Source organism: Bombus impatiens, unplaced genomic scaffold, assembly GCF_000188095.3.
Source record: "Bombus impatiens unplaced genomic scaffold, BIMP_2.2 scf_0478, whole genome shotgun sequence".
NCBI lineage: Eukaryota > Metazoa > Arthropoda > Insecta > Hymenoptera > Apidae > Bombus > Bombus impatiens.
The window spans coordinates 1,247,909-1,260,371 of NT_176897.1; the positions used below are offsets into that span (position 1 = coordinate 1,247,909).

At 51.7% G+C, this 12,463-nt stretch overlaps 1 protein-coding gene across 22 annotated transcripts in view; it reads right to left on the bottom strand.

Moving 5' to 3' along the window:
- Positions 1-12,217, bottom strand: part of LOC100746463 (voltage-dependent calcium channel type A subunit alpha-1) — a 57,984-nt gene extending 45,767 nt beyond the window's left edge. For 19 of the 22 annotated variants that reach the window (XR_004461987.1, XM_033321627.1, XM_033321640.1 and 16 more), the window contains exon 1: positions 8,304-8,701. Coding sequence is in view for 19 of the 22 variants with exons in the window: in XM_033321627.1 (XP_033177518.1) it covers positions 8,304-8,686 (383 nt within the window). In the remaining 3 variants the exon portion in view is untranslated. Of the gene's footprint in view, positions 1-148; positions 434-8,303; positions 8,702-11,738 lie in introns of those variants that run through there. The other 3 variants (XM_033321643.1, XM_033321642.1, XM_033321633.1) reach the window with 3 other exon arrangements.
- Positions 12,218-12,463: the final 246 nt, after the last annotated feature.

Genomic DNA, 12,463 nt, shown 5'->3' on the forward strand with positions numbered 1-12,463 from the left:
CCTGGGTCGCAGGGATTCGGGCTGGCGCGCAGCCGAATCGCCGCTCTGCGCCACGTGCGCAGTATATCTGCCGCCTGTGTGTCCGGCATCTTGCTGTCTGCCGCTTACCTTCCTACCTTTCAACCTCTGCCAACGTCCGTCTACCTACCCTTTGCCTCGTCCCGTATTTTTCCACCACGTGCACGCTACCAATGCCGATCGAACGATCCTTAGGATTACGAGCACCGGTCGAAGCATCGTCGCCGACTCGTTCACAGGCTGCGATCGTCGCTCTCCACGAGAACGCGTCTCCGGGGCGTCTCCCGGCAGCCAGCTGTGCCGCGCTGCGACCGCGATCGTTACCCGAAAAGCCGGCTAATGTCGCCCTCTAAATGCGCGAAACGATCTTGCCAAAAAGCACCGGAGCACCGAAAGCGCTGTGACGCGAGCATCACGGCGCCCACCCGTTCGACACCTCCACCGTCCTCGCGCTTTCTCTCTTTCTTTCTCTCTCTCTCACTCTTTCTCACTCTCTCTCTCCCCGTCGCGTTTTCTCTCCGACACACACACCTCGATTCTCTGGCATCTCCGCGATATCGAGGCTACAGTCGGCGACGTTGCGGAGCCACCTAGAGAGAGGGGGTTCCTGGTGACGTCACCTCTCCGCCATTTTGTCCGGTGACGTCAACCGAGCCACGACCATCACGACCGCCACTACCGGCCGCGTACCTTCCAGCCTGCTCTCTACGTTTTCGCAGGATTCTTCCGTCAACCGGCTTCTGCCTACTACCTCCTTCCGATCCTACCACCGCGCCTGTCTACGGCTATTTTCCTTTTTCGCGTTTTCGAAATTTCGAACTACCTCCGACGAGGCAACGTGTCCATAGAACCAAACAACGACACGAACGCGATTGTAACATCGGGTCTAGGCGTTTAGGGTTCGACGATGCGATCCGCCGATCGACCGTACGTGTTCGTAAACGCGAAAAAGCTGGTGTCGTTGGGCCAGTCGCGGTTGTACGAACGTCCAAGCGTCCCAGCACACCGGTGGCTAGAGTGCGTAAATCTAGGTCGAGGTAGTACGGCCGTGGGCAACGGCATTCGGGGGAATTCGATGCAGCGGTTCGCTTATGCTCGGCGTCGAGCGACGCGATCACCCCGCATAACGTTCGTCTTAATTATTCGATTCGAAGCGCTCCAAGCAGCAGTCGATCGACCGCGGTAATCGCATCAGCCGGTCACGGCGTGCCAAGACTTTTCGCTAACTGACACGCGTCACGCGGTACCACCTATCCGATGCTACGACACTTTGTGTCACGTGTACCGGATAAACTTCCAGAGGAAAGAAATTCCCAGCGCCTCGTTCAACGACGAGATCCCATTTGCAAACGCGTAGCGGCGAGTAGGACGCGTGGAAGCCGAAATTAACGACAGGAAGAACGTTCGATGTTCGTCTGGAAACCATTCTATTTGAGAAATTACCATAGGAAATGAAATTTGCACGACGTTAAGTGGAGAGACACGTCGAACGTCAATGCTGCTGTCAATCGTTATTCGACGCCTCGACTCGTAACTTTGCCATGTCGCAAAGGATACTATACTTGCTCCATCGATAGTACGCCAGGTGTTATCGATTCTTTTAACGAGGATATAGAAATCACCGGTTGCGCGCGGTCTCTCGGCTCGTCTCTCGTATTCAGACTTTATTCAACGGACGACTGTATCTGTCGCGCGACGTCGCTACCGTCACTGAAACGGTAATTGCGATAGCTTCTCGTCAACGGAAGCTATCGCTGCCAACGTAGCGACCAATACGTTGCTACTTTGCGTCAGCCTGTAGATTACTCGACTACTCGGCGATGGGGAGTTCGCGTCGGTTCTAACTTCGCCGTATTTCGTCCACGCGAATTCCTACCGAATCGTTCGCCAAGAACATGCATCGACTACCCTGATGCAAAAACAGGGACAGATCGATGACGCTATTACGACTGCCTCGTGACGACGTCGTTAGGTCCGATTCGAATACGTTAATAGAAATCTGGGCGAAATCTCGAAATTACGGAACTTCCGTCGATACCGATCCTTCGAAAACACGATTACCGGGCAAAGCCAGATTTTATCCAAATTTACGCTTCGGTGGACAAAAAGGAGAGAGACGTAGAGATGGAGCGCAATTGGAATACCCACGGTCTAATGCGGACGGAGCCTGATACGAAGCTGAGGCACCATAAATAGCGCTAATAGCATTGTCTGCGCGTTAAACCCGTGTAAACGCAGGCGGACGTCGGTGAGAAACGGGTGTTGGAAAGCGAGGGAAGGCCAGCGTTAAAGAGCCACCTAGCCGTAATAACCGCCTACATAGCCCGGTAAAATTACCTTTCGGTCTATTTGCCCCCAGAAACCGGGGTTACGTCAGCTGTACACGTGTGCGACGAATACGTGTATCCGTTTCGTTTCGACAGTTCCCCTCCGTTCCCCTAACGCGCCCTTGCCCTGCCGCTACCACCACCCCTGGCGAATTGTTCTGCGATCGCGCGTTATGTCACTGCGTACGTTTACGAGCGCACCTCGTGTGCCTCGTGTGCGAGTACGTCGATCTACGTGCACTGCCTAATCGCAGCCGCATCCCCTCGACTTCTCTACCTTCCTGCCGACTCTTGTCACATTCCTACGATATACATCACTCTCGTATTAACCCGACGATGTTATTAATTGCAATGGAAATTTGCCACTCGTCCGATAGAATCGAAATTTCGGGCGGCGAGAATAAATTATCGACGATGATCCTGTCGTTGTTATCGAGTACGATAAAAATGTCACGTTCGTGGAAGAAGACGAAATTTCGAGTAGCGAACGGACATCGAATATTCGCGGATGAATCGTCGATCGCGAGGAAGCCAATTTTTATCGAAGAAAATAGAAATTCACGCGTGTAGAGTGTAGGCAACGAGCGTTTGCAAACGTGGCAGTAACATGGAAATTTAATTGACCACGGTAGCGAAGAAAGCGGATACACGAGTTCGTTTTAACGCGTTTATTCGTCGTCGCTGCTATAAACGCATCGTCTGCGTCTAAACGCATGCGTTTTAGAGCAGCTCGTCGGTCAGCAACGATTACACCGCGTACTTTGGCTTCGCTGCGATGCGTCGATCGAAAACGCGAATCGCGTTCCCACTGTAGCCGCCGTCGTTTCAAACGTTCAAATTTTCCTCGAGATTTTCCAAACTTGCGACAGCCACGTCCCGAAGATAAACTTCTGCTCGCGATCGTAAAGGACACTCGAGTGAAACCGTTACGCTCCGATACACACCGAATTACAGACACTCGGAGGCAGTTTCTTACGACGAATCAGACGTTAGATCGTCCCATGGAGTATTCCATTTCATGGAGATTCTTTGTTCCTCGAACGTACTTTCGTAGATCGAAAGCTACGAACGAGTGTAACGAAAAATCGAACGTTCATTTTCATCGAATGATTTAACAAATTGCACGTCTACTTGAAAATGATGCGAGTTGATTTACGCGCGAAAGATCGATATCGTTGCGGTAATTTACGACCGGTTAACTGACACTACACGGTGGAATGCCATAAATCATATGAAATCGAATGTCGCAGCCGGTGATATCGAGTCGAGAAACGATTTCCGAGGCGAGAAACGTCGAAACGCGAAACAGCCCTGACAAGCCCGGGGCAAACGCGCGAAAGAGAGGCGCGATCGCTGGCCCTGCAAACATTCGCCTGACTCCCAAACGCGAAGAAATCCTTCGCGTAAACTTGTAAACAGTCGAGAAACTGTCGATCGAAACTGTTCTCTGCTCGACGTGTGCGAGTCGATCCGATCAGATGGCAGAATTAATTCGATTTGCGCGACACAAAAATTCCTAGCGAGGACGATGTTTGGATCGTTCGCGGTGGCCGACGGTTTGCCGATTCGACGACGAGCAACGGCGATGGAAAAAAGTGAATGAGAATCTGAAAGAAGGACGAGCGAACGTTGGGGCAAGGGGAAGAGGGTTCCTGGCAGGGGTGTCTCCGGATTGGCGAGTGCTCGAGCACCAGTCACGACCGAGGATAAAGCCGTATAACTATGTGGCTCGTAACGTCGAGACGAAAGGGGACGGCTATAAACGAGCGAGATCGTCTGGCGCCCGAGAACGTCTCGAAACGCTGCTGCGAGACGCGCATCTATGATTTTAACTCTTTCGGACGAACAGCGACCGAGAAGGAGGAATCGAGAGAAAGAGAAGGGAAGGGGATGGAACAACGTCATGGCCAGACGTCTGACTCGTCCCACGCCCACGCTCCTCGCCACACACGCCATTTCCGAAGAAGTTGCACCAACCAGTGCGGATACGTTTCGTTTTAGAGCTCCAGAGAAAATCAGCCGCCGCTTCGTCCTCCCTCGATTCCTCGGTTAGAGCGGACATCGGTAAAATCGGCCGTTGATCGACGATACGTACGGAGCTACCAAAGACGAACCACTTCGATACCTATGTATCTAGGACCCGAGTGACCTATTTTCGTCCAGCGAAGCCGAACGTTGGCGAGACGTTGCCGTTCGATTCCTATCGAACCTAGGACACGTAACCAAAGACAGGCATTACAGAGGTGACGTTGCTGGCTACCTCTCGAAATTTCCTCCTACGCGTATCGCGGCGGTCGGCGGGAAACGCGCGTGGCAGCTCGAGGATTGCGAAATCCTACGTGACTCGCGGCGGAAGAAAGAGGCGGGAGGATGGTGGCGGGAGGTCGAAGGAAGGTTTCGTGAATCGGAAAATAAAGCACGAGGCGGCAACGGTCGTTCCACGTATTCGAACGGATGATTTGGTGACTGACGCGAGTGAATGAGCGAAACACGCGACCGTGAAACAACCGTTCCAAGAAGCTCGTATTCATTGATAAGGGGAACCGATTAACCGACCGTTCACTGTTCGCCGAGGGATGCTAATTAGAATATGCAAATTCGGTTACACGTATAATTCCTAGAAATTTCTGCGACTAAAAACAATTTTTGCCGAGTCAATGGATGCGATAACGCGACGTACTCGTGCAAATTCCGCGCAATATCTCGACGTGGAAACGATTACGAGTTTGTTTTCACAGCGATAAAGTTGGAAAATCGAATTTAGATTTCCCCGGGAAGTTGGCGCGCGTCAAACAACTAGTCCGATGATTTACCCTGCCGCTTTTCCCCTTCGAAGTTGACCGGTTGACCTACCAATCTATCTCAAATATTTTCAACTAAAATTTTATACGTACAAGGGACTCGTAACCGGAGAATGTTCGATATCAACCCGACGGACGTTGCCACTTTTTTTCCCTTTTTTTATTAAAATTTCGCGACGTTCGGCTTGGCGGAACGTTATCGTTGCGTTGTAAATCTCGCCAATCGCAACGGGGAAAGCTGTAAATGATAATCTTCGCGAAGGTTTGAATATTCCAACGACCCATTAAAGAAACTACGAGCGCAAAGACGGTACTTACGGTAGCGCGTGTGCCAAACTCGTTTCCGTAGCTGTTCTCGCTAGTCCGACCACGCACGTACTTGTACTACTTAAAAGACCGGACGTGCCAAGCGCTGCCCTTTCTACCGCACCTTCCAAACGTATCGGCTTCTCGTACCGCTTTTGGCAGGACGCGTCCGCTCCGAATCGATCTCTTTCTACTTGATCGTGCAACGCAGCATTCTCGACCAAAGATTTTACCTCGATCCCGAGACAAATTCCAACGTTTCGACCGCGTCGATTCGCATTGTCGTTACGCGATGAATTCTAGAAAACGCTGGGGAATGCAACTCGAATAAATAGATGACGAGGCCATTCGATGTAGACAACGGGATCCTTGAACTATAACATTCTAGCACGAATGATACGACTCTTGGCCTTCGATGAATCGCGATTCGTCTAATTGAAAGCGCGGCTAGTCGGCTTCGCCGAACCGAAAGCGAATCGTTGGACGCGGGAACGCGACGCGTGCCGTCCACGTTCCACGAAACCAGACGCGTCGCTGGAACGCTGAATCGCGCTTTTCAAATCCTTGAACTATGACGTTATAACACCGACGTAACTTGAACGATTATTTAGATCGTGGAGATAGCGCGCGGGAGGAGGGAGAAGGAAGCGCCGACACAGTTTTTTACATTAGCGTTCTTACTTTTCCGATACGACGCGCGATAAATTACCGCTGCTCGAACTTTCCACCGCGCTCGTAGCGCCGGATCAATTGCGTTTCTTTCGCGGCGAAGCGCTTTACGAATCCGATCGGAAAGATTTCTTCCACCGAGATACTGCTCGCTACGTGCAACTTCGGTATCCCTCAGGTGTTAATCCCCGTTAATCCTATCGCTGTTCGTAGAGACGCGAGTCGAACGACGAACAACCCCTTCCGGATGAACGAGCGCGAGGACGGAGTATTCTTAAGAACAAAGTCTCACCCCCGTTTGTCTCTACATCCGCTCTAGCCACGTATTCGTATCGTAGAACGCGACGCTCGTTTGCTTACGCTGCCCAAGGTTTATAAATCAGGGATGTCGCCCTTGTCAATAGTAAGGTCAACCGGGGCGACTCGGTGTCTCCAGCTTTTGCCAAGTGGTACGAGAAAAGATAGAAGAAGAGAGCCAAGAGGAGGGCACGGAGGATCGAGAGGCGTGGGGCGGAGTGGAAGAGAGTTGGACGAGCCGGAACACAGGCGAAGTCGACGTATGCGCAGTGTACGTACGCACACACGCAAACACGCAATAATATACGCATTCGCTGGCAGGATTCTCTTTCGCCTACGCCACGAGGTCACCAAGCGTTCGAGCGCCATTGGTCATCGGCAGAGGGGAAGCGAGAACCCGCGTCCTTCGCCACGCAACGTGCCTTACGTATGTCAGCTTGCCCCTTTTGTCGCTGGAATTTCAACTCTCCGCATCTCGCACGATATTCCAGGAAATAAGAACGTGGAAACGTGGACGAATGCCGGTCGAGGTTGCCACGTTTCGCACGACTCTCTCCGATCTACGATTTTCCTACTTAGGCAAAGGACCTTTGACTTTGTCGGATTCGCAAACCAACGAGTTCGAAAGACACGGGTAGCAGTTGAGCGGAAAATGTTGACGGCCACGCGCCGCTCGTCCACGATACCGCCGCTTTCACCCTCGCCGCTTTCACCCTCGCCTCTTTCCTGAAACGTTCTCCGGCGCCCGATCCGATGAAACTAACCTCGAGGTTCTTTATCCGGTGATAATAAAAACACTGCACGCGATGTCTACGTACGTGTACGCCCGACGCCCATTGTATCCAACGAAACTACGATGGCAATTAGGTTAAACGAACGAAGCGGATCTAGCCGTGAGTATTAAACGCACGCGCGCGCGCGATATCATCGTGGATGTAAAAGGCATCCCTACGGTGGCATAGTCGACCCCAGGGAATATGCGAGCTTTATTATGTACGAAGGACGTGTATGTGCGAACTAGCCTGGTATAGTCGAAACGTGTGCACGCACACTACGCGTCCTACCGCTGCACAAAGAAACTTTCGCGATATCGATCTAGTCGATCACCGGTACAGGGCGGAACCGAAGGCTTCGTGCCGGCTTTCGAATTATTAAATTTGTCGTTGGGAGTCGTACGGCGCTCCGTTCTTTCGCGTGTCTAAGAACGCTGGCGATCGCGCAGTCCGTGAAAACGTATTTGCCCGTTTACAGCGATCGCTTTGAAAAGCGGACCGATCCGTTGCCAAAGTTTCCGGCCCGAGCAACCATTTAGTTTCACGGTAGAATCGCCAGCGTAACGTCGGTGTACTTACGCGGGCCAACGGACTGCTTCCTCCGAACGCGAAACACGCCGCGACCGATCTACGCGCTGTCACCGACAGCGACTCGTAATTACTCTGGCGATACCACGATCGAGATGCGACTTTCTACAGTTAGAGTTTATTTCCTCCGTCGTTGGACGGTTTCGAACGAATAAATCTTCGCTCGACCAAGCCAACTCGCAAAATGGAATGACACGCGCCTGATAACCAGGCAACTTCCTGCGAGGTTCGCGTCGAACGGTCGATTAAAGTGGCGAAAGAGCGAAAGAAGGAAAAAATAGAGCGCAGCGAAGAGAGAGGAGTCTGCGTTTTGAGAGAAGAAAACCGTTCGGAAGGAAAACCTGTCGAAGATACACAGGCGAGTTTAATCCCGTTGTAGGCAAACCCCGAGGATAAAAGCCACGTCGTTGGAAGGGAATCGAGATTCTTTTGGGAAGAATAGTCTCGCGTCTGCCGAGAAAATACACGGAGAGGTGGATACCTGGCAGCAAGTAACTATATATCTATCGATCGTTCATTCATACCGCCCTTTCGGCCCCTCCTCGGCCGCTCGAGCGATCCTCTTCCACCCCCGTCGCGCGTCCTCTTCCTTCGTCCATGACTCCTCCAGCGTCGTCGTACTCCCCGTTTTACGGGCGTCAGAGCCAGTCCTACCAACTGCGAATCCAAGCCTGCCCGCTCTCACACGTGCCGCGCACCAACTGCCTTCGCCATTCTTGCCAACCTCCGTGCCAGCTAGCTCGGCCCATCTCGGCAAAGCAATCAGCCTCGACAATCGGCCTGATACGAGTCGACGTAACGCTTTCCTAGAAATTTCGACCCAATTTCGCGGCTTTTTACGATCCGAGACGTTGGCGACGAGGGGGCGAGAGAGAGTTCCGCCACAGGGGCTGTCCTCCTTCGCCATTCCGAAACGTCCGATGCAATTTTTGGATCGTCGGTTAGGCACCAGCTTTCTTCCTCGAGATCGTCGAGACTCTTCTCTCGCCTACGTAAGAAATTTTCGCCTCTCTCTCTCTCACACACACACACACATACACACACACACGCTCTTTGGCAACGACCAGGTTAGCGGAAACAATTCCAACGAGAAAGAGTAGGAATCGAGAATCTCGAGTCGAAGTTCGTAAAAATTCACCGCCGATGAAACAATGCGACGACTTACGTGACACGAATGGAAAGGCGATTCGTTTTTTCGCGCGATTCGCCGGTATTATCTTGGAAATAGTCACGCTCGAACGTGTCCATTAGATCGATCGAATCGAGATTGGATGCACGGGGGACGCGATTAACCGAACGAACGACAAAACGACCGGCCGGCACGCTTCCAGCCATTATTTAATTGACAGTTACGTAACGCCGGCTTTTACGTGACAAACCAGCCTTACGGATCTCTAATAAATTAACGTCCAGTCGGACACTCGAACCGGGATCTTCGACCTCCTTTCGCAATCCTCGACGCAACCTTTCAAAAAGGATATTACGTTGCCCGTATCTATACGCTGTACGTTATACGTACGAGCGTGGAAATTTTGATCGCACGCGAATTATCCCGGCGTTCGACGGTTCGCTCGTTGCTCGGATGCAGCGAGTTTTCACTTTTACGTATTCCACGAAGCCCGAACATCGTGCGTGTACTTTTCCAAACTCGAATTGCTTCGAGCGCTGTCTTCGATATTCTCGAGGCATCGCCTTAACGACAATTCGTGCGATTCCTCTTCCCCCCGTCCGTCCGTTTCGTCAAATATCAGGCCAGGAGTTTCGTCTTCGAAAGCGCACGATGGTACGCCGATTCAAAGTCGACGGTCGAGTCAAAGACAGAGGCGACACGTCGAAAGTAGTTTGGATTCGGGTCGTCGACCTTCGTTTTCAGGTATTTTCGATGGAGACGCGTAAAAATTCGAGGCAGTCGCAGCAGCCGGTTAGCCCGGGCATTTCAGAGACGAAGCTCGATCGGTCGCGTGGCTACGAACGCTTGCGATCGCTCGACGTTTCAACGAAAACGATAAATCGCCCCGTATAAAATAAATTTCCAACGCGGCTTGCCAAATTACGACCGGTTCGACGAAAAATTCCGAGCGGATACCCTTTACGTATTTGCAAGTGGCGAGCGCACGAAAGAAAAATGACGCGGTGCAGGATGAACGTCGCTATCCGTTTCTAATTGATCTCGTTCTCTCGCCGATTATTTAACACGGACGATTACGCGACGCGGACACCTGCCGCGCGTACTCCGTCGTAAAACGACGCTAATAAAAGTGGAATTCTCGTTCGACGAAAATCGAACGCTACCGTCTGACCAGAGATTTCCACCGCAGCCAAGTATTCTCTGCGGGCGATGGAATTCGCGTTGAAAGCCTAATGGTTCGGCAGTTAATTTTCTTGGTCGATCGTGACTCTGAATGTCGATACGCTCGTGTTTACAGATATTTTCTGATACGAGAGTAGCACGGTACTCTAGATATTTCGTTAGCGGAATCCGTTGGCCGTTTAAACGCGCGTCCTTACGACCTGGTAACATGGCAAAAACTTTAAATCATTTTTCGCCGTATTACGGTAATGTCGCTGCGACCGAGCGTGCGACCAGACTCTGCCTTTAAACGGTACAAATTTTACGATACACGCTGCGTACCTCTCCTTTCGTTACCTTTCCTCGCAGACGGTATTAATTTGAAAATACTTGTTCAACGTTTTTTCCAGCGAGTCGCGCAACCGTAACACCGAACAACGTTAAAGCAATTATTCACGGAGAAGTTAGGTTCAAAGGTTCGATCCATTAAGCGACGCATCAGAATTTAATCGATACGATTAAAGGGCAAAAAGAGGACAGCCTGTGCGTAGGCGTGAGCGTAGGTCTGTCGCAGAAACTCGAGGATTCCTGTCTCCTTCGGGAAATACGATCGCTTCTTTGACGGATGCTTAACGAAGGAAGGTAGCAAAGAGAGAGAGAGAGAGAGGGAGAATATCGAAAGCAATTCGGTGAGACGAACGACAGACGCAAAACATCGGCGAGGATAAGCGTTCGCGACTTCTGCGTAGCGATCGTGGCGTTCCCTTTAACTGGTCGGCTACGTTGCATTCGCGGACACGAACAGACAGCAGTGGCTGATAAGCGACGCGATGAAAGCTCGATAAGAACGGTGGGATAAACGGGGTCAACGCGATACGACAGACAGAGCCGGAGAAACGACTCGTCGATGTATCGTGACACGTCGTTTGCCGGTAATTTTTGTTTTTTCTGATCCATCGAACGAGCATCGGGTCGATGAACAGAATTTTTCAAAAAATCGGAATTAGTATCGATCTCGGACGTTCGTTTCCCTTTGGTTCGAATCTTTCGTACGAACGAACGAACGAACGAACGAACGAACGAGATACGAGATACTAAGGTAAGGTAAGCCGGCGTTCTTGAAATGTTTATACGTCGAACGGATAAGGGCCGATTGATCCTCGCCGTGCCTCGTAAAGAGGTCAAATGGAAAACGGCACAGCGTTCGATGCTTCGAATCGTTGATTCGAGTTGCGAAAACTCGACGACGTGCAACGGATCTCTCGAGTTGATACGTCGATGGACAAAGCGATTCGTTTCGTGCGGATCGAGCAGAGCGAAGCGTGGAGAAGCTGGTCGACGGAGCGCGACGAGTCGGTACACGCTGGTGCGGTAAAACGAACACACCGGTAGTCCGACTCGAACGCGAAGTACGAGCAAACGGCTGCATCCAGAACGGGAAGGTTCGTCGACGTCGAACGAGATAAATAGAAAGAAAGCGATGCGAACGGTATCGAAGGTGATGTACCGACAGCGACAGATTGTAACGCGTAACGACGATCAACGTTGGTCGACGACGTTCGAGCGACAGAGAAGGAAAGAGCGTTGCAGACGACGGAGAACGATCTGGCAACGAAATCGCTAGAGCGAAGAATCGGAACGAGAGCCGTCCCGGTTTCGCTGAACTCACCTCTAGAGGGAGGCAGGGGCTGGTTGCGGCCATGTTCCTACATGCGTTCGAGCCTCTGCCCTGCTGGCGATTCCCTCTTCGTGCTGAGGCACCACTTTAAGAAACCACACTACACTCGACGAAAGGTTTCGTCTGCACGACGAACACAGAGTAGCCCTTGCCAGTAAAAACGAACAGAAAGAAACGGAAACGGAAAAAAATCACCACGTACCACTTTTTCTCTTCGATATCCTTTTTCGTTTCTTCGTTTCTTCGTTTCTTCTTCGTATGGTCGGTGGTCGAACCGTCGACGTACGCGCGTCGTTCCGATCGTTTCTTCTTCCTGTTGACCGCTCGTTCGCGCAAATACGATCGCTCGCAGAGACTCAGACAAACTGGAGAGAGGGAGAGAGAGAAGAGAAGGGGGGATGTGCCTCTTCCTCTCTCCTAAGCTCTAAACTCCGTGGATCTCGACGACGAGACAAGCGAAACCAACCACTACCTTCCTTTTCTTCTTCCTCGTCTTCCTCCAGCACCTCTCTTCCTCTCCTTCTTCCTCCTCGTCGCCGATGTCGTCGCCTTTCCTCCCTTTCGAGTCTCCCTCCCCTCCTCCCGTGCGACAACACACAAGAACGCACTCTCGATCGGTCTCGCAACGACGTCGATTCCTTCTTCCTTCCTCTCCTCGGCTCCTGCTTCCGTTCTCGATCCCGATCTCGATCCCGGTCCCGATCCCGAACTCGCAC